This window comes from Cibotium barometz, chromosome 37 (genome assembly GCF_041138505.1).
Source record: "Cibotium barometz isolate CiBa-2024 chromosome 37, ASM4113850v1, whole genome shotgun sequence".
Classification (NCBI taxonomy): domain Eukaryota; kingdom Viridiplantae; phylum Streptophyta; class Polypodiopsida; order Cyatheales; family Cibotiaceae; genus Cibotium; species Cibotium barometz.
In genome coordinates this window covers 6,765,893-6,792,118 of record NC_141082.1, presented here as the reverse complement: position 1 = coordinate 6,792,118, position 26,226 = coordinate 6,765,893, and the positions used below count along the sequence as shown (strand labels likewise).

Here is a 26,226-nt window from a genome sequence, read left to right as displayed (position 1 = left end):
AAGGACTGCAAGTCAAGGGCAGAGTTATGTGAGCCAAGAAAGGTCAAGTTTTCTGTATTTTCTTTTCAGATTTGCATCATTCTAAAAAAGCAAATACACCATTCGTGGTGGGGGCCCTACAGAGGGTATTCGGGACCCAATATTGTGTCTGCTTCTCCCTCCCTCTCTCTCCCTCTCCCTCTCTCTCTCTCCTCTCTCTCTCTATTATTCTGCACATCTATATTCAGTTTTGTGCGTTAATTCCATCGCGACAATGTGTTGTTTTTCTGAGCATTGAAGTTACCGATCTCCCCCGAAGCTTCTCCATGTTACAGTGGTATCAGAGCCTACTTCAAGTGCAAAGATTCAGCAAAGAAACCAGAATTTTTTCTCGCTCATGTGGTTGGTTTTCATACCCCGGTGGACTACCCCTTTCAGAGTGACTCGTGTCCCTCGTGGTTTTCAGCCTCCGCAAGTCTCCCACACACACATAGTGGATGGTCAGATTGCACTCCGAAAAGGAAGTGCGTTTTCCTGCTATGGCGAGCTTCGACGATGACCTTTGAAACCTGCAAACTTGAGCTTTTTTTCACCTTAATACTGATGTATAAGGCAATAATTCAAACCATGAGCTTTTTTTCACCTTAATACTGATGTACAAGGCAATAATTCAAACCACATCAAGACACAAGTTAAAGAACCTGTGGAAAACTAAAACAAGAATTAACTAAAAATTAAAAGTAACGGGAATAAACCTCTGAGCTAAGCCTGCTAAAAGCTTTGGCTGTCACCCAACTGCAACCCCAAATCAGAGGTGGTAGCCAAGTACAAGGCCGATTTGACTAGAAAAAGCCAAAAAATACATGGTTTGCATGCAGGGATCAAGCCCTCTTCAGCTGAAGGAACCCTAGGTCATGCTTAAAGACAGCATCTAACCCCTCTTTGACCCTCACAAGAAACTGATGACCTTACATTACCTCTGTAACAAACAAAGAGTGAATGTAACGGATTATAGTTAAATGCCACAAAAGAAAGACCTTCACAATGCCCCTCTTTAGGAACGAGCTCACAGTAAGTCAAGGAAACAAATTCACAAAGCACTACTTCTTGGGAGGTCTTTCCTCTTTCTCCTCATCACCCTCAGTTTTGCTTCGCTTTCGCTTCAAGGCAGCTGCAGCTGGTTGGGCATCCTCTTCGTCATCATCAACATCATCATCTTCTTCTACATAGTCATCTTCACCTGGCTCAAAGTCACTTGCACCTTCTTCATCTTCTGGTCGGGCAATGGGCTGTACAAGATATTCTGTCCCTAGATCCTCCTGTGCAAAACAAAGGCAAAATGTGTACAGTTTAGACCAAAAAGCAAGTACTTGCACAATGAAATCAAAGGATGTTCTTTACAAGAATGCAGAACAAGCAATATCCCGCTAGGAACTTTACAAACATCCCCACCCAATGCACAGGCAGTGACTTAGGTAGGAAAGAAGCACCATCCCATGAGGAAAGGGCAGCTAAGGATCTCCCCCTTCGACAGATCAGAGACTCAAAAAAGCTTCAATGGGCTTTTGCTTGTAGTAGTGTCCGCTACAAGCAATAGACCATTTAGAAACCTTCCAGACATCCTCTACCCAACAGACGGGCAGGGACTTGCATAGGGGAGATGCCATGCCCATGAGCAGAGGGCGGTCTATGAGCAGCATAAGGCATTGAGCAATCCACTGACTCAAAAAAGAAACAGCAAAAAAATAACATTGGCAAATGAAGCTAACAGACACAACTTACCTCTTCATCTTCGTCATCCCCTTCATCATTGTCCACACCTTCTTCCCCATCTTCATCCTCATCTCCCAACTCACTGTTGTCTTCTTCACCCTCCCCTTGAGCATCTATTTCTCCATCAACTCCAGCACTGGCCTGCTCAGTTCCATCCTCCTCCTCATCTTCATCATCTTCCTCTTCTTCTTCCTCGTCCTCCTCGCTTTCTTCAGCATCCTGCACGTCAAGCACTTGCTCCGTGTCATCTTCATCATCAACTTCTTCCTCCTCTGAGCCAGTCTCCTCATTACTTTGCCCTACATGGTTAGCTCCTGCAGGATATTGGACATTTTCATCGTCCTCTTCATCCAATTCATCACTCTCCTCACCACCACCATCATCTTGGTCTCCTGGCCTAAAGAGCGTGTCCACAGGATATCCCAGCTCTTCATCATCAACCCCATCATCTTCCAGATCATCTTCCTGGTCATCGTCTTCTTCCTCAGAGTCCGGTCTCTCATTGTTCTCCGCATCAACCTTGTCAAGGTACTGCAGGGACTTGATGAGAGAGAAGACCTTGGGTCTGTAGTTCTGGCCGCGGGTAATGGGACATTCATACAGGTCCAGTGAGAGGAGGTTGAGCTGAGCAAGGGGAGCAAGGTCGTCCAGCTGCTGGATCTTGTTGTTTGAGAGGTCAAGGTCACGAAGGGATGGCAAGCCAGCATCAACAAGAAATTCAAAACCACTGGAGATGCGGTTGTCACTGAGGATGAGACGTTCAAGATGTTTGAGTGAGGGGAAATCTGCCAGTGAGGTGAGGCCAACGTTGGCAATGGAAAGGACCCGAAGCTGAGCAAATCTCTCGAGCAGGGCAGGGGCAGGCAGGCGGCCCTGTGAGCACTTGAGAGCTCCATCAAGGGTGAGAGAACGAACAGCCTGTGGCTCTTCCCCCCCACAAGCCGCCTCTACAGCGCGCTCCCAGGCCTCGTCCATTCCCTGCACGGTGAAAAACACATGAACAAAACAGCTTCAAGATCAAGGTGATGGGATGAGAGGTCAGAAAACAGCTTGTTGGAAAGCCAACTTTGAAGCTCTTAGAGGAGAGAGCAGGAAGCTTCCATCAGAAACCCTAGTTACAAACCATGTAGAAAACATCCTGCTGAAGCCCTAATTAACTATCGTATTTCAGGTAATTTCTGGAGGAATCCACACTTAAACCCCAAAATTGAACAAGAAAAATAAGCTAAAAGAAAAAAGAAAAGCTTGCTCCCAAGATTCTACGCTGAGAAGCCTTCCAAAACTCTAGTTTCAAGCATGAAGAGGGCCTCCTGCTGTAGCCCTAATTTCCTGCTAAAACCCTAATTAAGAATGACGTACGTTTTCAGAAAAGAGACTTCTCGTAATATAACATCATATAAAGAGAGATCCCGAACCAAAAGGTACGGAGATCTCAACCACGCGGGGGCACTAATGACATGAAATTACAAGATTCAAGAAGAAAAAAAAAAGATGAAGACTGAATGACTAATTGAGAAAACTTCCTGCTGACACCCCAAGTTTAACCATAAACCAAGCAAGAAGAAGCCTTTCTGTGGAGCCCTAATCACATCTACCCGCCACAGTTCGAAGCTGCAGATTTCAAGCCAAAGCTAAAATTCAAGCTACGGGGAGAGAGATTCCATAAAGAGAAAAATAAAGAAAACGAAACCTTTTAACAGAAACCCTAATTGGCAAGAGATTGCAGGTCTCGGAGCGAACAAAAAGTACATCTGAGATAAAGAGGAGAAGAAACGTTGCCGAAACGCAGTTCTCTTGCCTGTTTTCTGTCGAAACCCTAATCCGCCATAGAGAGGGCCTTGCAGATCTTCAAAGATTTTTTTCTAATAAGATACGTCGACATTAAAACGAGGGACCTATTCTAAGTCAAGCTGCTGAAACCCTAATTCGAGCGTTCCGCCATAGCCAGAAGCTCAGAAACCCTTCAACTAACGAGGCCCCTAAACGGCGCCGTCAAGTAGGCCGTTATCTCGACGTTAGCTCTGCTACCCTTCCCCGGTTCCATCCTCGGCGAAACTGCCGCCTGTCAGTAACTCTTGATGTTTCACGCGTTTTGACCGTTCGATATTGAGGATCTCGCGGCTCCAAAATATTATGCAGTAATGGAAAGTTGGAAACAATGAAGGCATCGTCTTATCTTTTCTACTATCTCTTACGCAGCTTGCCTTGCCCTCCATATGTGTCGCGTTTTTTTCTCTGCCTCTGCATTGCATGCACCGGTTTCTCTGGGCCACCACGTCCACGCTGCAACGCCGCTCCCTATTCTATGCTAGGCCGCCAGTTGTTTTGCAGAGGTTGCAAGTCGCGTTCCAGCTCCTCCCAGGTTGCAGGTCGCCGCTTGTGTTAATGCGAGAGGGATGTCGAATGGTGTTTTGGTCCTTCCAACGAGCTCCCCTCCTATTCGCGCATTGTCCAGCGAGCTCCCCTCCTATTCGCATGTAAGCTTTCCCTGGAGGTGAGCATCCTCTCTCTCTCTCTCTCTCTCTCTCTCTCTCTCTCTCTCTCTCTCTCTCTCTCTCTCTGTGTCGCGGACGTGCTCTCGAGTCTCTAGTCATCCTTTTTTGTTGGCTGTGCAGGCTATTGGAAGGTGGACGTGCTCTCCAGTCAATGTGCACAACTCCCGACTACTCCTATTCGCACAGTGTCTAGCGAGCTCCCCTCCTATTCACACACAAGCTTTCCCTGGTGGTGAGCATCTCTCTCTCTCTCTCTCTCTCTCTCTCTCTCTCTCTCTCTCTCTCCCTCTCTCTCTCTCTCTCTCGCGGGGACGTGCTCTCCAGTCATGCTTTTTTTGTTGTCATGCAGGCTTTTGGAAGCGTGGGCGTGCTCTGTGCACAACTCTCGACTGTGCAGGCTGTTGGAAGCGTGGACGTGCTCTTCTGTTCTCTGGTGAATGTTCATGCGATGGAGGGAGAGAGAGTGAAAGAGAGGGGGGATACCATGCATCAATGCTATGTTGAACCATGCATGGTTCAACAGTCGCATGCATCAATGCATCAGTCTCTGCAGTCGGCGTTGGGCACGTATTCGCATGCATTAGTGCATCAGTTCTGCACAGTCGGCGTTGGGCACGTATTCGCATGCATCAGTGTATCAGTCGCATGCAGCGGCCCGCTAGTAAAGGAGAGAGAAAGAGAGAGAGAGAGGGTTACCTTTCTTTCACACAATTTCTTTTTTCTTTTTTAAATCTCTCCCGTTTCATGTTGTTGCTGGTTCTCTGTCACGGTTACCCGCCTTGGTGTGTTGTAGCGCGCGTCCCCTCCTCGGTGTCATCAGCAGTAGTGCGCCTCCCCTCCTCGGTGTCGTCTGCAATGCGCCTCCCTTCCACGGTAAGCTCTGAGTTTTCTGCAAAAAATAAAAATGGTTAACATAAATAAGGTCTGTCTGTGGGGGGGGGTGTGGGTGTGGGTGAGAGAGAGAGAGAGAGAGAGAGAGAGAGAGAGAGAGAGAGTAGTTGTTTGGCGCCTCCCGTCCTCAGTGATGTCTATTTGCCGGCTCCCCTCCTCGGTGACGTCTGTTTGCCAGCTCCCCTCCTCTGCATGAGGCCGCCATTGGCCCAGACAGAGAGAGAGAGAGAGAGAGAGAGAGAGAGAGAGAGAGAGAGAGAGAGAGAGAGAGAGAGAGAGATTGGTGTTTGGCGCCTCCCCTCCTCAATGTCGTCTGTTTGCCACCTCCCCTCCACGGTAAGCCCAGCGTGGGTCGTGTGTGTGTGGGGGGGGTGTGGGTGTGTGTGGGAAAGGGAGAAGCTCACGCTTGTATGTGGGCACGTTGGTTGAGAGAGAGAGAGAGAGAGAGAGAGAGAGAGAGAGAGAGAGAGAGAGAGAGAGAGAGAGGTCTGCATGGGGCCAACGCGCGGCCGATATATATATATATATATATATATATATATATATATATATATATATATATATATATATATATAGAGAGAGAGAGAGAGAGAGAGAGAGAGAGAGAGAGAATTTGAATTTTTAAATTTTAAATTTTTTAATTAAAAGTTTGTGAATAGTGTGTGTGTGTGTGGTATTTTTAAAATTTTAAAAGTTTGTGACTATGTATTTTTAAATTTTAAAAATACATAAATATGTTTTTTAAATTTTAAAAGTTTGTGAATAGTGTGTGTGTGTGTGTGTGTGTGTGTTATATGTATTTTTAAAATTTTTAAAGTTTGTGAATATGTATTTTTTATTTTTAAAAGTTTGTGAATATGTATTTTTAAATTTTAAAAATACTAAATATTTATTTTTAAATGTTAGAAGTTTTTTAAAATTTTAAAAGTGTGTTATATGTATTTTTAAATTTTAAAAGTTTGTGAATATGTATTTTTAAATTTTAAAAGTGTGTTATATGTATTTTTAAATTTAAAAATACATATAAGGGCTATTACTTTTAAAATTTTTAAAGTTTGTGAATAGTGAGTGTGTGTGTGTTATATGTATTTTTAAATTTTAAAAGTTTGTGAATATGTATTTTTAAATTTTAAAAGTTTGTGAATATGTATTTTTAAATTTTAAAAGTAGGTGAATATGTATTTTTAAATTTTAAAAGTTTGTGAATATGTATTTTTAAATTTTAAAAGTTTGTGAAAATGTCTTTTTATATTTTAAAAGTGTGTGTGTATGTGTGTGTGTGTTTAGGGGTTTTTGAGTTAGTGAATAGAGTGTTTTTTGTGGGGGGGTGTGGGTTTTTTTCGACATAGTGTGTGTGTGTGTGAGAGAGAGAGAGAGAGAGAGAGAGAGAGAGAGAGAGAGAGAGAGAGAGATAAAAAGAGAGTGTGGGTGTGTATTTATTTACATATACCCATGTTGTAAGATCCCTGTTCCCACCGAGCAACAGATTCGGGATACTAGCAGCGGAAGTAGCACTTCTCGCGCGGGACAGGGGTCCCACATTCGGGGCCTCACCCACGGATATCCGGATAAGAGACTAATCCGTCGATTGTTCCAAAAACCGAACCTGGAAAAACTTCCTTTACTGGAAAGCACGGGCGATTCCACCAGGATAACTTTTTACTCTAACGTAGTCAAGATCATTTCTGATCGAACTGATCCAATTACATCTATAAGATACTTGGTCAGATCAAGGGAGAAACTTGCACTTGGATCATTGGGATCAACGCTTTTTTCCCCATTCAAGAGGCACAGCCGTTGATTCCTATCCATAGAACAGTTACTGTCCGGGATTTATTTTATCTATCGTAAAAACAAAAGTTTGCGTCTCGATTTACGGATCCATCAGTCCAGCCTAACCCCATCCAGTCCCATGGGTTAGCCAACCGCCCAACCACTGTAGTGATGGGATCCAATTAAGAATTTGGTTAGGTTTTATCCCGGGTACCAAGGAAAAGAGTTCCAAGGCTCCCTAGCCGGATGTTCATGCAAAATAAAACTAGTCACACCACTCACACACCCAATATGAAATTGCCTTTTCACAGATTCAACCAGTTTAAAACAATCCTTTAATAAAACCATAGTATCACTGATCACCATCTTCCAATATCCAGTTGATTCTTAATTTTCCCATCATTCCTTCATCAGAGTATCTATGGCATCATTGGCAACTAGGACGCTCACCACCTATCCACACAGGGGCCGTTTCCTAATCCCTAGCCCATAATACTCGGCAATATAATCTCTTATCAAGATGGACTCTCGTTGAAGATCAGCAAGATCAACCAACAGATCCATATAAAGAGCCATGGACTCATCCATTGAAGACCAGCAAGGTCAATTAACCAGATCCATGCCCGATTCAGAAAACAACTCCAACTCTGTTCCAATATCTTCCTCGACGCACGCGTGGGTATCCTAGGCGACCCAGAGCCCGAGCACCGTATGGTCAGCACCCTCTAGGATCCTTCGCAGGTGACCTAACGCTTCACTCATAGGCCGCTTCCTTGGCCCCTCATGCACCGTACCGGAAGCTCACCATTTTAATCGCACCGAGGCTGGTCAAGACCTCGGCCGACCTTGCTACGCGAGACGTCCTTCATTGACTCTCCGTCAGCAGTTGCAACATTATCAGTTAGGTCTCCACGACCTTAATCACAAGATGGTCACAATGCTCCCCCAGCAATCTTGACATAAAACAGTCATTACAAACAGCATTTACAAACAGTTTACAATACAGTTTCTATTTTTACTTTCATTTTTTCACATTATCCCTCATCAATCCACATTACTTATTCCATATTCCATTTATATGTATACTCATCCCATCACATCATTTTCCATCTCAACACTTCATATTCCTTCACATCACATATCGTATATTCACATCCATACATATATCCACATCCACATCCACATTCACATCCATACATCCACATCTACATCCATATATCTATTTTCACATCCACATCTACATGCACATTCATGCATCCACATCCATACATCCACATCTACATGCACATTCACATCCATACATCCACATCTATATGCGTACATTCTCATCTACATGCATACATCCACATCTCTATGCATACATCCACATCCACATCCACATTCTCCTCATACATCTACATCTACATGCATACATCCACCTCCACATTCACATCCACATCTATACATCTACATCTACATGCATACATCCACCTCCACATCCACATCCACATCTACATCTACATGCATACATCCACCTCCACATCCACATCCACATCCACATCTATACATCTACATCTACATGCATACATCTACATCTCCATTCACATCCACATCTATACATCTACATCTACATGCATCCATCCACATCTCTATTTACATCCTCATCTATACATCTACTTCTACATGCATACATCCACATCTCCATGCATACATCCACCTCCACATTCACACTCACATCTATACATCTATATCTACATGTAAACATCCACATCTCCATGCATAATAAAATTCTTTTAATTAATCTAGGATGATAGTTCCTAGAATATGGTAGGAAGTCCTCTTTTTAGGCTTTGAATGAATTTATTTTATGCGTAATTTCTATAAAAATTTTGCCATAGCTCCGCTACTATGACTGATAAATCTCAATTTTTTTCTAAGGGATAAAGCTTATCATTAAGGAAATAATTAGAATGGTCTCTAATTGGATCATCAATCCATAATAGATTGAATCATCAATATGCATAAACTAAAAGCATAGAAAAAAGCCATTAATTTGGCCTCAAGCATAGCTTAATCTTGGATTAAGGAAAAGCTTTATGAAAAGCTTCATTTGGATTGAGAATGGGTCATGAGTATGACCATTTCTTGAGTGAGAGAGAGAAATTACATAAAAACCATTAGAATTTAAACATAAATGAAAATTAACTTCAATAGCATTTATTAAATTATGTAACTCTTCACTACTATTCACCAATTAACTTCAATAGCATTTAAAAAACCATACCAATTAAGCTTCTCAAGCTTGAGAGGGGTTGAGAAGAGAGAATCATTGAGAAATTATAGAAAAGATCAAAATTCAATATACTTACCTTATGATTTGCTTGATTCTTTATTCACGGTAGAGGCCCCCAACCAATCAATTGGTTTAGTATGTTGATGGAGCCACCAATGGGGATTGAAGAAAGAGAGAAGTGTCAAAAACTAGTGAATTATTAAAGAATTCACAGTTCTTGGCTTAGGTAGAGTAACAAAGCATAAGACACTATATATTTTGGCTTAGGTGGAGTAGAGTAACAAAGCATAAGACACTATATATTTTGGCTTAGGTGGAGTAGAGTAACAAAGCATAAGACACTATATCTACATAAAGAATTCATAGTTCTTGGCTTAGGTGGAGTAGAGTAACAATGCATAAGACACTATATCTTTTGGCTTAGGTGGAGTAGAGTAACAAGGCATAAGACACTATATATTTTGGCTTAGGTGGAGTAGAGTAACAAAGCATAAGACACTATATTTTTTTCAACAAGGGGAGGCTTCTATTTATAGGAAAATTTGAGCTCCTAACCAAACAAACTGATTCTAGAATTTTCCAAGTCAGTTTGGTCACTTTTTGACCATTTTTAGGTCAGTTAAGCTAACTTTTTGGAACTAGACTTGAATTAGGAGAGAGGAGAGATAAAATATCTCAATTTTTATGAGTTTAAAACTCATTCAAGCATGTGAAATATGCACCTCCTTTAAAGAACTCCCCTTCCTTACATATGTGTCATAATGGAATCGTTTTAATATTGCTCATAGTTTTTTATTAATAAACCTTGTACATTTTCAACTCTTCATCTTATGTGAAATATGCACCTCCTTTAAAAAACTCCCCTTCCTTACATATGTGTCATAATGGAATCATTTTAATATTGCTCATAGTTTTTTACTAATAAACCTTGTACATTTTCAACTCTTCATCTTATGTGAGCATTTAAGGGACTCCCCTTCCTTACATATGTGTCATAATAAAATCATTATTCTCAAAATATCTCATATTTTTAATATTGCTCATAGTTTTTTACTAATAAACCTTGTACATTTTCAACTCTTCATCTTATGTGAGCATTTACTCATTTTTGGGTATCTTCTTTTTACAATTTGGATTTATCTCCTCCCTACACATGGATTGATGCTATTGGTCCATAAGAACCTTAATTGGACCATAATCCAAAGATTTATGAAAATCTAGACCCTTAGACTAAGGTTCTTTATACCTATTTCTAATTAATTCCAATTGCACATTGGAAAATTCTTTTTGAATTTCTGTTTCAGGGGAATTCATCTTAATTATATGAGATATTTTTCTATCCAAAAATATTCAAAATCTGAATATTCTCTCTCTAGAATAATTTTCTCTCTCTAGGTTAAAACAGTTAGAAACAAGGTCTTTATATTTCTGAAGAGGGATTGATTACAGGGGAAGATACTAGACATCAAAAGGGGTTGGGGGAGGAATCTTACATTCTACCCCACTTAAAAAACGCGAGATGTCCTCATCTCGCAACTTGGGATAATTTCGCAAGATGCACGAATATGAGACTTAGAGAAAAATTTTAATCAAGATTAACCACCAAGAAAGTCTTAAAGAGGGCAAGATAAGAACAAGATTTAAACTTTATTCATTCTCGGAACTTATACAGTAAAGATAGAAGAACTCTTTACACTTCCATAAGCCCGTCCATCATATGGTCACAAAAGCAGTCCTCACAAGCTGCACAAGTATAGGGTAACTCATCTATGGGAATGATTCTGCTGGTTATTGTCGCACCTATCTCAGTGGTATGAGGTGATCCAACAAAAGGACCTCTGAGAGGCAAGCCAAAAATGGGGTAAAGGCATATCTTCTCATGAGGAAGAAAACACGCCAGTAAGAAGACCCGCTCAGAAAACCCAAGATGCCTTGATCTCATGACGCAGTAGTATCGGGGACCCAAACCCAAGGCTTCGATAACCATGGCCAAGCGGACATTGTTACGAAAGTGCTGCTGACCCCAGGGTATTACCCTAGTTATGTTTTGATAGGTCCGCCATTTGGTCTGCGCTACAGAAGTTCCTAGGTGAGAAAAAAGTGAGCGCTCATACTGTTCTATAAAGTCTTTCTTCACAAACTCTCTTGCGTCTTGAAGGTGAGAAATCATCATGGATAAAACTAGTTCTTGTTGCCAAGCCATGAAGGAGATTAAGAAAGAAAGGAGATTGATGGGAGTAAGATTACTGTGAGCGACAAGTAAAAGTTACGACTTATATAGAGGAAGGAGCTAGCGTAACCTAGAAGCCATCGGTAACTTGCCACTGAAGTTTTACCGTCTTTCCATGATTTGAGTTTGACACATTTTTCTATAGAAGGCATTAAGAATTTTGAGATGAGGAGATAAAAGAAACTTGTAGGCTAAGTCACCTACTTTCATTGAATTTAGATATAAGGATCACAATATCTGGGGGATAACTTCTTATACTCCCCAAGAGATAAAGAACTTCTTTTGGGCCGTACTCGAATGAAAACCAAAACCTTGGTATCCAAAACACCGATTTTCACTTCTGAACTCATTGTTCTGAATCCTTAAAATAGGTGTGACTCCTGAGAAGTATTCTAGGAAAAGGGTCTTCTTTTTTTTAAACAGAAACTTTCTTTTATTTTAGAGAGGGAATAATTATAAGATCAGAAAGGGAGATTCTTACTCCTGTATACCTCGAAGGCTGGGTAGGAATCTTACATTCTACCCCACTTAAAAAGTGCGAGATGTCCTCATCTCGCAAGGTAGAGGACAGCTCTTTTTCTTAAGATCCAATTTTATTCTGGGGTTCCTTATATTCTGGTCAACCCAACAGAACACTGGGATAAATATCCCTTATATAGAACTCATCATTAAATAACAATTCATTCAGATCATATCATTCATATCTTTAACGTGATAATGGTCCATTAGACCGCAAAGTTTCCTTCGAAACATTCCTCCACGGAATTTTCAGTCAAGCAAGTTCTCAATTTGACATTCTACCGGTCAAGTATTAACAGTAGCAATCTGACAACACAACCCACTAATCTCATAGTGATTTGCTGAATTCATTATCATCATTCTAGTTATGAATATCACCACAGGGACTCGTCCCATTCCCCCTCATTGTGGTTTCATTATATTTCAACTAATTTTTTAAAAAATCATCATTTTTCAATCAGAATTTTCAATCAGAATCCAAATCAATTCATCAATTCTCAAACAGAATTAAAAATCATATCAATCACATTCGAAATCATCATCTGGATAGCATTAACGCTTATAATTTCAAGTCTTAGATTTACTCGTATATACTGTCAGTAAAGAGCTGCAGTATACTCTCGATATATACGGGTAGTCACGGCCCTTGGAATTATAAGGTAAATACTATCATGTCTAGGCCTCAAGCAAGTCAGGGATTCTATATAATTGCGGCACTTCCATCTGAAGACCCAATTACCAAATTACGAGTTTCAGTTTGAATATCAAATTATATGAATTATATCACATAATTATAACCTTTTTGTGTTTCTTGATAAATTTTTGATATATTTGACTTCTCAGTTGATCTTTATTAACCAAATGCTCTGATACCAACTGTAAGATCCCTGTTCCCACCGAGCAACAGATTCGGGATACTAGCAGCGGAAGTAGCACTTCTCGCGCGGGACAGGGGTCCCACATTTGGGGCCTCACCCATGGATATCCGGATGAGAGACTAATCCGTCGATTGTTCCAAAAATCGAACCTGGAAAAACTTCCTTTACCGGAAAGCACGGGCGATTCCACCAGGATAACTTTTTACTCTAACGTAGTCAAGATCATTTCTGATCGAACTGATCCAATTACATCTATAAGATACTTGGTCAGATCAAGGGAGAAACTTGCACTTGGATCATTGGGATCAACGCTTTTTTTCCCATTCAAGAGGCACAGCCGTTGATTCCTATCCATAGAACAGTTACTGTCCGGGATTTATTTTATCTATCGTAAAAACAAAAGTTTGCATCTCGATTTACGGATCCATCAGTCCAGCCTAACCTCATCCAGTCCCATGGGTTAGCCAACCGCCCAACCACTGTAGTGATGGGATCCAATTAAGAATTTGGTTAGGTTTTGTCCTGGGTACCAAGGAAAAGAGTTCCAAGGCCCCCTAGCCGGATGTTCATGCAAAATAAAACTAGTCACACCACTCACACACCCAATAAGAAATTGCCTTTTCACAGATTCAACCAGTTTAAAACAATCCTTTAATAAAACCATAGTATCACTGATCACCATCTTCCAATATCCAGTTGATTCTTAATTTTCCCATCATTCCTTCATCAGAGTATCTATGGCATCATTGGCAACTAGGACGCTCACCACCTGTCCACACAGGGGCCGTTTCCTAATCCCTAGCCCATAATACTTGGCAATATAATCTCTTATCAAGATGGACTCTCGTTGAAGATCAGCAAGATCAACCAACAGATCCATATAAAGAGCCATGGACTCATCCATTGAAGACCAGCAAGGTCAATCAACCAGATCCATGCCCGATTCAGAAAACAACTCCAACTCTGTTCCAATATCTTCCTCGACGCACGCGTGGGTATCCTAGGCGACCCAGAGCCCGAGCACTGTATGGTCAGCACCCTCTAGGATCCTTTGCAGGTGACCTAGCGCTTCACTCATAGGCCGCTTCCTTGGCCCCTCATCCACCGTACCGGAAGCTCACCATTTTAATCGCACCGAGGCTGGTCAAGACCTCGGCCGACCTTGCTACGCGAGACGTCCTTCATTGACTCTCCGTCAGCAGTTGCAACATTATCAGTTAGGTCTCCACGACCTTAATCACAAGATGGTCACAATGCTCCCCCAGCAATCTTGACATAAAACAGTCATTACAAACAGCATTTACAAACAGTTTACAATACAGTTTCTATTTTTACTTTCATTTTTCCACATTATCCCTCATCAATCCACATTACTTATTCCATATTCCATTTATATGTATACTCATCCCATCACATCATTTTCCATCTCAACACTTCATATTCCTTCACATCACATATCGTATATTCACATCCATACATATATCCACATCCACATCCACATTCACATCCATACATCCACATCTACATCCATATATCTATTTTCACATCCACATCTACATGCACATTCATGCATCCACATCCATACATCCACATCTACATGCACATTCACATCCATACATCCACATCTATATGTGTACATTCTCATCTACATGCATACATCCACATCTCTATGCATACATCCACATCCACATCCACATTCTCCTCATACATCTACATCTACATGCATACATCCACCTCCACATTCACATCCACATCTATACATCTACATCTACATGCATACATCCACCTCCACATCCACATCCACATCTACATCTACATGCATACATCCACCTCCACATCCACATCCACATCTATACATCTACATCTACATGCATACATCTACATCTCCATTCACATCCACATCTATACATCTACATCTACATGCATCCATCCACATCTCTATTTACATCCTCATCTATACATCTACTTCTACATGCATACATCCACATCTCCATGCATACATCCACCTCCACATTCACACTCACATCTATACATCTACATCTACATGCAAACATCCACATCTCCATGCATAATAAAATTCTTTTAATTAATCTAGGATGATAGTTCCTAGAATATGGTAGGAAGTCCTCTTTTTAGGCTTTGAATGAATTTATTTTATGCGTAATTTCTATAAAAATTTTGCCATAGCTCCGCTACTATGACTGATAAATCTCAATTTTTTTCTAAGGGATAAAGCTTATCATTAAGGAAATAATTAGAATGGTCTCTAATTGGATCATCAATCCATAATAGATTGAATCATCAATATGCATAAACTAAAAGCATAGAAAAAAGCCATTAATTTGGCCTCAAGCATAGCTTAATCTTGGATTAAGAAAAAGCTTTATGAAAAGCTTCATTTGGATTGAGAATGGGTCATGAGTATGACCATTTCTTGAGTGAGAGAGAGAAATTACATAAAAACCATTAGAATTTAAACATAAATGAAAATTAACTTCAATAGCATTTATTAAATTATGTAACTCTTCACTACTATTCACCAATTAACTTCAATAGCATTTAAAAAACCATACCAATTAAGCATCTCAAGCTTGAGAGGGGTTGAGAAGAGAGAATCATTGAGAAATTATAGAAAAGATCAAAATTCAATATACTTACCTTATGATTTGCTTGATTCTTTATTCACGGTAGAGGCCCCCAACCAATCAATTGGTTTAGTATGTTGATGGAGCCACCAATGGGGATTGAAGAAAGAGAGAAGTGTCAAAAACTAGTGAATTATTAAAGAATTCACAGTTCTTGGCTTAGGTAGAGTAACAAAGCATAAGACACTATATATTTTGGCTTAGGTGGAGTAGAGTAACAAAGCATAAGACACTATATATTTTGGCTTAGGTGGAGTAGAGTAACAAAGCATAAGACACTATATCTACATAAAGAATTCATAGTTCTTGGCTTAGGTGGAGTAGAGTAACAATGCATAAGACACTATATCTTTTGGCTTAGGTGGAGTAGAGTAACAAGGCATAAGACACTATATATTTTGACTTAGGTGGAGTAGAGTAACAAAGCATAAGACACTATATTTTTTTCAACAAGGGGAGGCTTCTATTTATAGGAAAATTTGAGCTCCTAACCAAACAAACTGATTCTAGAATTTTCCAAGTCAGTTTGGTCACTTTTTGACCATTTTTAGGTCAGTTAAGCTAACTTTTTGGAACTAGACTTGAATTAGGAGAGAGGAGAGATAAAATATCTCAATTTTTATGAGTTTAAAACTCATTCAAGCATGTGAAATATGCACCTCCTTTAAAGAACTCCCCTTCCTTACATATGTGTCATAATGGAATCATTTTAATATTGCTCATAGTTTTTTATTAATAAACCTTGTACATTTTCAACTCTTCATCTTATGTGAAATATGCACCTCCTTTAAAAAACTCCCCTTCCTTACATATGTGTCATAATGGAATCATTTTAATATTGCTCATAGTTTTTTACTAATAAACCTTGTACATTTTCAACTCTTCATCTTATGTGAGCATTTAAGGGACTCCCCTTCCTTACATATGTGTCATAATAAAATCATTATTCTCAAAATATCTCATATTTTTAATATTGCTCATAGTTTTTTACTAATAAACCTTGTACATTTTCAACTCTTCATCTTATGTGAGCATTTACTCATTTTTGGGTATCTTCTTTTTACAATTTGGATTTATCTCCTCCCTACACATGGATTGATGCTATTGGTCCATAGGAACCTTAATTGGACCATAATCCAAAGATTTATGAAAATCTAGACCCTTAGACTAAGGTTCTTTATACCTATTTCTAATTAATTCCAATTGCACATTGGAAAATTCTTTTTGAATTTCTGTTTCAGGGAAATTCATCTTAATTATATGAGATATTTTTCTATCCAAAAATATTCAAAATCTGAATATTCTCTCTCTAGAATAATTTTCTCTCTCTAGGTTAAAACAGTTAGAAACAAGGTCTTTATATTTTTGAAGAGGGATTGATTACAGGGGAAGATACTAGACATCAAAAGGGGTTGGGGGAGGAATCTTACACATGTGTTGTTTTTAATGAAATATTAAATGAGAGAGAGATAGTAGAATTTATCACACACACGTACACACACTCACCTACACACACGTACACACACTCACCTACACACACGTACACACACACCTACGCACTCACCTACACACACACACACACGTACGCGCAAAGGCTTTTTGAGGCTTTTTGAAATAGTGTGGGTGTGTGTGGTGAGAGAGAGAGAGAGAGAGAGAGAGAGAGAGAGAGAGAGAGAGTGTGTGTGTGTGTGTGTTTGTGTGTTCTTTTTCATTGAAGGTGAGAGACTTTTTAAATGTTTTAATAATATTAAATGTGCTATTTTATTTGGCATGCATTAACTATGTGTGTGTGTGTTTGTGTGTGTGTGTGTGCTTGAGAGAGAGAGAGAGAGAGAGAGAGAGAGAGAGAGAGAGAGAGTATTTATTTACATATACCCATGTGTTGTTTTTAATGAAAAATGAAATGAGAGAGAGAGTAGAATTTGTCACACACACATGCACACACTCACCTACACACACATACATACCTACGCACACACACCTACACACTCACCTACACACGCACGCACACACCTACACACCTACACACACACACACACACACACACACACACACCCCGACACACATGGTGCAAAAATGTTTTAATAATCTTAAACGTGCTATTATTTTTCATGCATTAACTCTGTGTGTGTGTGTGTGTGTGCATGTACTCACACACAAACACACAAACACACACCCAAACATGACGTGCAGATGTGTACATACACACACATATGTATATATAGATATATTTATATCTTATATATATATATATAAATAATCATATATATGTTTATGTATTTGTGTGTGTGTGTGTGTGTGTGAGTGTGTGGTTGTTGTTGTTTGTGTGTGTGTGTGTGTGTGAGTAAAACACACATGTACGCACACAAATGTTAAGCACCCAAATGTATAGGTCCAAACATCCATTTACACACACAATGTATTTGCATTAATATATTTGACACACCTCGACGTATATAGTATTCATGCTTCTACTTACTTATATAAATGTATGTATGATTGACAGATGGAAGAGGTGATTAGCATGGTTTTTGAGCACATGAGAAGCACTCTTTGCTTTGAGGAAAGGGTGAATTTGGTTGCCGAGTTTGAGCATCGTTATTTCCATGTTCCAAGTTGGTCTAGGCCATGGCCGGTTTATGCTGTTAATTGGAACGATGTTTTCCAAATTACTATACGATTAGATTCAGATAAATTAGGTGAAAATATTACGCTCATGATTATTCAAGAAAACCTGGGCTTGATTGATCGCTATGAAATAGACTATAATGTCTATGGTGATAAAGATCAAGCAAAACAAGTATTTGATGAGGTCATCAAATGTGTCCCAAGGCATAAGCTTCTTCGAAAATAAACATGGTTGTGTTATTATTTAGTAACCATCGGTGGTAGATTGTATAAATATTTTTTTATTATTTCTTATTATCTCTATGATTGTCACGTGTTAGATCATCCAATGCAGTGAAAGTGTGTGTAAAGCATATTGTGGAATATGAAAGTGGCACAATAGGTTCAAATGAACTCTTCGAACAACCAATGTTGTCTACAAGGAGGTTTTGCAAATGGCATGTCGAAGAATTTAAATGTAAATGGCAGTTTGCAAACAAATGTAAGAGACTACATTTATACCTATCTTTGTGCAATGAAGGAAGCATTTGATTGGAGAATGTTTTTGAAGAATGTGCAAGTGCAGTCTTTGTTTGCTTCTGGATTGCTTTTATATACAGTGCCCTTATATTGTGTGTGTGTGTGTGTGTGTGTGTGTGTGTAGAGAGAGAGAGAGAGAGAGAGTGTGTTATATTTGATATCAGGGATATATTGCTTAGGATGGATGTAGCAAGGAGATCATTTTCGTTCGTTTATGGTGATGGACAAGACATTGAAGGTAAATGTTTTAGACGTTTGCTATAATTTAGGTATTATTGTTTTCCAAGATTTATTTAATATTCATGGCTAAATTGTAGACCCTCCATTTTGGGAAGGCCAAGCAACAACTTCTCTAATTATCGAACTGTTAGAGAGCACTGGTGTTTTATGGTATATATACAAACTTTCTTTTTATGTAGCTTTTGTGTTTTGTTTGATTAATTTATATTTTTATTGAAACATTCATTTGTAATAGGGAATATCTTCACTTTTTAGAACCCAGATTATTGTTGGGTTTGTATGGTCGAGACAGTTACGACGAGAGCTTTGGGCTCCTAGGAATTTACAATCTACGATTGTGGAAGGTTACAGATCAGCTTCATGTACGTGTAATGTTTGTGGATTATGAAAAGCTTGATAAGTTAGATTTTCGGTGCATAGGCACTGGACAATACAAGATTTTTCGATTTGCTGTTTACAAGCCTGCTCAAATGCCGTTCGCCTCAAATATTGATCCCTATTCATTAGAGAACTCTTCAGGTTTTTATTTAACTACTCGAGTTCTTAACGTATTCCTATTAATCAATTTTATTATTAAAACTCTACTGATTCCAGCCTAGCCCCATCCGGCCCATGGGTTAGCCACCGCCCAACTACTGGAATTGGTAGAACCAGACAAGTACTCACCCACCCATAATTGAATGCCTTTCTTAACTTTTGCTTTAGAATACAGATACGGACACACTCCTCTTTAAACTTTAACTTATAAAACAATCCATTGACAAACAATTATTGGTTACAGATGTCATAGCTCAAAAATTCCATCCAATCCTTGTTTCTCACAAAAAACAATATCACTCTGGACTCTTTGTTGAGACCAGCTGGTCAGCAACGAGATCTAGTAAACAGATTACAATAAACATTGGTCCATCATATAATATATATCTTCCACGACATACGCATGGGTGTCCTAAGCACCGCGAGCCCATGCATCACCTGGTCAGAACCCTCTAGGATCCTCCTTAGGTGTCCAGGCACTTCACTCATGGACTGCTTCGTCGGCCCTTGCCCATCGTACCGGAAGCACACCATTTTTCACCATACCAAGGCTGGTCAAGACCTGGGTAGGCTTTTGCCACGTGAGCCGTCCTTTGAACACTCTGTCCGCTAGCTGTTTTTGCAACCGAACTTCAAAAAAACACATATACCAAATGCTCCCTCCAGCATTCTGGCATAAGACAGTCCTTTAAGAAAACAGGGTTTCTATGCAAGTTTTCATTTTCGATTTTCTTTTGAATATAATGAGTATATCTTAAATCCGTATCCCAATACTTCTAGATCGCAGGTCTGAATTCCAACAGAATTTCATGAATTCTATAACCTTGATCCTCAGATCCAAATCAAAAGGGTCTTAACTTGATTTCAGATTCACTGGGTGATTTGAGTGAATTTTCCTGAACCGGTCACATCGTTGGTATGCGCCTTGTTTTGCTACAGGTCAGAAAGAACGATCCAAGCTGCCCTGCTACTGTTGAAGACAACCCTCCCTCTAGCCCAGGAGAAAAGAAACGTCTTACTGCTAAGATGTTAACGTTCGATGAGTTCTCCACTAGTTTCGCAAGGCTACGACGCCTTCTGGTGCCCTCTCCATCCCTTGATTCATCATGGCCAACGGTTACATTAGCCTAACCGATGCCATCCATGTAGCAGCACACGGCCTCGACAACTTAACCGTGTCCTCATCTCCTCATTTGGTCCTTTCATATTTGCCATATCATGCCAGCCATGCTGATGCTCACGAACCTTCTCTGTAGCGAAATTTTTTTCCACCAACCCTTGGCTATGGCCCTGGTGGCCCTCATGTTGACTCGCCTCAGCACCCTTTGCCCAGCAGCAAGGTCCATTAGTGGGTCTGTGGCCCTGGCAGTAACTTGCCTCAGCACCCTTCGCCCAAGGTCCATCAGTGGGTTTGTGGCCATGGAAGCCCTCAAGATGCTGACTCGCTTGCCTCAACACCCTCCGCCCAGCAAGTTCCATCGGGATTTCTACTCCGATAAGCATGGTGCATTATCCATGGGAATGATAGCGTCAAGATTGGATTGAAATGCCCATTTTTTTGTAACCACCAAAGAGCCTAAAACAATGGCCCAAGGGGGGTAAGGCTCAAAGACTTTCTTGCTTAAATACAAAAATGGTGGACGACTAACAAGTATTTTCAAGCATGCTTTGCCTTGATTTAGAAGAACACAAGGCAAAAACAACCAAGATAAAGCTGAGAAGCTTAACTCTTTTCTGTCAATCCAAGTAATCACTTTTTTTGTGACTATCACGTGCACTGGATGTTTATTGTGATTTCCCTTGCTGATAATTGTATTTAAAGAAAGTGGATTTTATTGACTTCGTCTAAATGATCATTTGCACCCTCCCTCCCTCCCTCCCTCTCTCTCTCTCTCTCTCTCTCTCACACACACACACACACACACACACACACACACACACACACACACACACACAGATGCACAATAATATCTGTACTTGCATCGGCTCACTTATAATGGAAGCACACAGTAGCTAAATGCGGTACAAGGCTATTTTTTGTTGACATTTATGGTGGTCCATGCTCTCAAGTCATCTCTAACATTGCATTTGTGCACTGCTGTGAGTCTAAGACTTAGTCACACTACCTTGATTTGCTCACCATCTCTGTCATGGAGGGGTACCTTGATAGTCTTACCGTATATGGCTTGCCAAATGACGATGGGTAACGAGGGTATACATAAATACATATATGTATGTATGTATGTATGTATGTATACACACATATGTGTGTGTGTGTGTGTCTGGTAAACATGTATTTTTACTTGCCTTGCATGCGCCGTGTGCACACACAATATACATATATGAATGCGTGTGTATAAACATGAGAGAGAGAGAGAGAGAGAGAGGCATGCGTGTGTGTAAACGAGAGAGAGAGAGAGAGAGGCATGTGTGTGTAAACGAGAGAGAGAGAGAGAGAGATGTGTGCGTAAAGGAGAGAGAGACTCGCCGCTTCTCTCTCTCACTCTCCCCCTGTGGTTTATCTATCTCTCTTACTCTCTCTCTACATACAAAGAGAGAGAGAGAGAGAGAGAGAGAGACACACAGACAAATCAACAACACACTCCCTCTCTCTCTCTCTCTCTCTCTCTCTCTCTCTCTCTCTGCGTCAGTGAGTGTGTGTTGTTGAACTGCTGAGGTCTTTCCTCCTCCTCTCATACCTCTGAACGCTCCTTTCAAGACTCCAGGATACAACTGTGTGTCGTCTCTTATTCTATTACCCCCCATAAGCCCATCATAACAACTGCAGTGAAGGAGGCCATGCAGCAGTTCATAGGCATCGCCATTGGTGGTCCAAAGAAAAATGTGGATCCTCTCCAACTCCCCTTCGCTATGCTTCCTTGGGCGTAGTTGCTGCATCGCAGCAGCAGGCTGCATGTTGGCCAACAACATGGAGCGTGGTAGAAAGATTTTTGCACTGGCTCTGATGATGTCTGCCAACATCCGGAAGCGAAAGGTTAAAAAAGAGAAGTGGGTCGTTTTCTTTCTTTTGCGCCTAGGTCGTTTTCCTTTGTTGCTTGCTGCATGGATGTTGGCTGCATTGTCTGAAGCACAGGGCTCGCCTTGCCTGCAGCTACCACTCTCAAGCCCAAAGACTCCTGCCGAATCGATGATGCGCCTTCAGTAACCTGACGGACTCCCAGAGGTACGTTCCATTCATATAGTATTACATTAAAATTAATAAATTATACATTGTTATCATATAAAACACATATGTATATGTATATGTGTGTATATATATATATATATATATATATATATATTATAAGTATAATTAACATTTATATTATAAACATTTAGTTTAGTAAATAAATATATTATATGATAAATATGTATATATATATAATTAATTAATTTTTATGATATCATACGTATAGTTAACATTTTCATTATAAATGTTTAATATAGTAAATATATTATATATATAATTTATTTATTTATATAATAAATATAAACTTATTATACAAAAATATATATATATATATATTATAAATATATAATAAATATAAAATTATACATATATTTATTATATTTATATAATATTTATTATATAAACAAATATATATTTATTTAGTAAACATATATTTAATAATAAATATATATTGATATATTAAACATGTTCTTAGATTATAAATATATATATTCATTAAGAAAGAGCATAATGTGTTTATATTATAATAAATTTAATATGTGGAAAAGGTATTTATGTTTGTTATATAGGGATACATGTACATACATCATTGTGTGTGTGTACTTTTGAAAACATGCACTCACTCCATGTTAGTGTATACACACACAAACACATGTATGAACACATGTATGTATATATGATTGCACTCGCATACACATATGTGTGTTAGTATGTATGCATACACACACAAACACATATATGTGTGTTAGTATGTATGCATACACACACAAACACATGTATGTATATATGATTGCACTCGCATACACATATGTGTGTTAGTATGTATGCATGTATCAATAGTCCTATAGATGTATGCATATATGATTGTATGTGAATACTCGCACCATCACCACCGATTCTAACAGACACCCACATGATGGCCTACCTTGATGCATGCGCACTTGCAGAGTACACAAACCTGCTCGATTTCTTACTCTCCTTTCAGACAACACTCACAGGTGACGTGTTGGAGTGGTTCGTCCACACGGGAGGAGTGGAGGGCGAAGAAGGTGGATATCTTGAAGCAACTTTAGATACAGGTGGTGTTGGCGGTGGTGGAGGGGGGTTGCAACATCCAAGGAGTGGAGGGGGAAGAAGGGTAGCATGATGACAAGCTTGACATTGTGCCACCACATGTTCTACAATAAAATTAATAGTCTTTTTTGTTTTCAATTGCCTTCAAAAACATAAATATATGTATATGTATGCAAGCATTATGTGTGTGTATATGTAAGTATTATGTATGCAAGCATTATGTGTATGTATATGTATGCAAGCATTATGTGTATGTATATGTATGCAAGCATTATGTGTGTATGTAAGTATACATGGATAGACATCGTAGATGTATGTGTATATGTATATATGTTATATATCATGTCAGTTTTGAATTTTGACGACTTCCACCCATGAGAGAAGTAAGTTGGGTACCCTCCCATTAAGAAAAATTGGGTCCGGACTATAAGATTATATGTATGTAGGTATATGCGTGTATACTGCATACATGTATATACATACATATGTGTGTGCGTGTGCGTTGGCAGGCTAGCAATGAATATGAGAGAGAGCCATGCTGGATATATGAATGTATAGGTATATTGTTATGTGTGTGTATGTATACACACACACACACACACACACACATGAATGCGTATATATAATGTATATATATATATGTGAACATATATATTTATATGTGTGTATACTTGATTGCTTCTATGCATGGGTACATATGGATGTATAGGTATATTGTTATGTGTGTGTATGTACACACACACACACATAAAAATGTGTATATGTATGTGAACATATATATTTACAAGGGCATCGTTAGGATGTTCTTTGAGGAGGTGAGCGGAGTAAAGAAAGAGATGGAGAAGGTGAAAGAGCTGCTGGGCAGGCTGATAGATGGAGGTAATCTCTCTCTCTCTCTCTCTCTCTCTCTCTCTCTCTCTCTCTCTCTCTCTCTCTCTCTCTCTCTCAAGTTGCATACAGAGATATGTGTTGCTGGGCAGGCTGATAGATGGAGGTAATCTCTCTCTCTCTCTCTCTCTCTCTCAAGTTGCATACAGAGATATGTGTTGTGTGTGTGCATGCATGCATGCATGTTTGTGTGTGTGTGTGTGTGTGTGTGGTGTGCTTGCAAGAGCAGGAGTGATTGAGGACCTTCATGTTTAGAATGTTATCTTGGTGAATATGTTTGCCCGAGAATGGTGGTGTCAACAAGTTCTTCTCGAGGTTTCCTCTCTTGGAAGTTGGAAATTGCTACATCTTATCAGTTGGGCAAAGGGATTGCCCTCTTGGCAGAATATGCCCAATAGGACATGTCATGATGCTCTTATAGATGCAGCTCCTCAAGGCCCTCTTTTCAAATGAATTAACCTTTTCCCGAGGGATTGCCCTCTTGGCACAATATGCCCAGTAGGGCATGTCATGATGCTCTCATAGATGCAGCTCAAGGGCGATTGCTCTCTTGGTAGAATATGCCCACTAGGGCATGCCATGATGCTCTCATAGATGCAACTCAAGGGCCTCTTTTCATTGGAATTGACCTTTTCTTGCATCTTGTAGTTGAGAACAAGGGACCTTTACTTGTTGCAGCTCTGGTGAGTCAGGATGATCTGAACTATTTTAAATGGATGTAGCTTGAGGTCTGTGTTTTTATGCATGCAAGAATACTCTTGTCCGTCAAAGTGATGGGTCATGCCACTAGTACTATATATAACGGGGGAAGCTTTTCTATGTCACGTGTCAAATTTTTTTGCCCTTACATGGAGGGTCCATCAGGTTGTCAGATTTGCATGCAGTGCCCCTACGTAGCAATCCTGCAACTGCCGCCCTCATCGAATGTTGCAGACCTCCAGGCTCCATGGAATGTTGCAGTCGCCGCCCTCTACATCCAAGTAACAGTCGCGCCGCCCTCTACATATGCATCGAGATAATTACACTCCTCCGCACTTGTCGCCCTCTGTATGTAAATTGCATGCAACCTGCCAGAGCTCTCCTCCTTTGAATTTACACTCCTCACATGCACCGCTCCTCGCGTTTGCTCGGATCTCCTGCACCCACTGGCAAACTTCCCTCTATCACTCTCTCAGTCGTTGCTTTCTGTATTGTTGTTCTAATTTTTGTCTGTTTGTGCCTTCTGCTGTGGTGAGCCTCCTCACACTGCATAGAGCCACTGACGGTAAGTGCTGAGACCACCGTCGACCACCTTTCACCTCCCCCAAAACTGCCACCGGTGAGCTTTATTCACCTTGAGCTCTGCCTTCCCACATTCTTTCCATGAGCCATCCTGTCTGTGCGCGAGAGCATCCCACCGAGGGTTAGTGGACCGGTGCTGGGTCGGGTGGCCGGGGGTATGTCATGCAGTGGGCAGCGATGCACCCTTTGTAATGGTTTTTTTTGCCTCCCGTTGCCTGTGCATGCATAGGGCCACCGCTGACGTACTCACTCTATCAAGTGTGTTTTGTGTTTTATTTTAAATGAATAGCAAGTGTGTTTGTGTGTGAGAGAGAGAGAGAGAGAGAAAGTACTATGAACGGGTGTGTGTGTGTGTGTGTGTGTGTGTGTGAGAGAGAGAGAGAGAGAGAGAGAGAGAGAGAGAGAGAGAGAGAG

General features: G+C 40.1%; 2 protein-coding genes and 1 long non-coding RNA gene across 3 annotated transcripts; 2 read left to right on the top strand and 1 right to left on the bottom strand.

Annotated features, from left to right (window-relative positions):
* Positions 1 to 685: 685 nt before the first annotated feature.
* Positions 686 to 3,892, bottom strand: LOC147616870 (uncharacterized). Its single transcript, XM_086776521.1, has 3 exons — positions 3,551 to 3,892; positions 1,762 to 2,730; positions 686 to 1,298 (listed from the first exon to the last, which is right to left on the bottom strand). The coding sequence occupies exons 2-3, from the start codon at positions 2,725 to 2,727 to the stop codon at positions 1,080 to 1,082; spliced, it is 1,185 nt and encodes a 394-aa protein (XP_086632647.1). The 5' UTR covers positions 2,728 to 2,730; positions 3,551 to 3,892; the 3' UTR covers positions 686 to 1,079.
* Positions 3,893 to 3,964: 72 nt separating this feature from the next.
* On the top strand, positions 3,965 to 18,542 carry LOC147616869 (uncharacterized). Its single transcript, XM_086776522.1, has 5 exons — positions 3,965 to 4,229; positions 4,368 to 4,479; positions 4,597 to 4,680; positions 5,041 to 5,120; positions 17,962 to 18,542. Exons 1-5 carry the CDS (start codon positions 4,149 to 4,151, stop codon positions 18,307 to 18,309), a joined length of 705 nt encoding a protein of 234 aa, XP_086632648.1. The 5' UTR covers positions 3,965 to 4,148; the 3' UTR covers positions 18,310 to 18,542.
* Positions 18,543 to 18,696: 154 nt separating this feature from the next.
* LOC147616868 (uncharacterized) lies at positions 18,697 to 23,634 on the top strand. The gene is made up of 3 exons (XR_015262344.1): positions 18,697 to 18,840; positions 22,492 to 22,563; positions 23,517 to 23,634. It is a non-coding gene; the product is annotated as an uncharacterized LOC147616868 (long non-coding RNA).
* Positions 23,635 to 26,226: the final 2,592 nt, after the last annotated feature.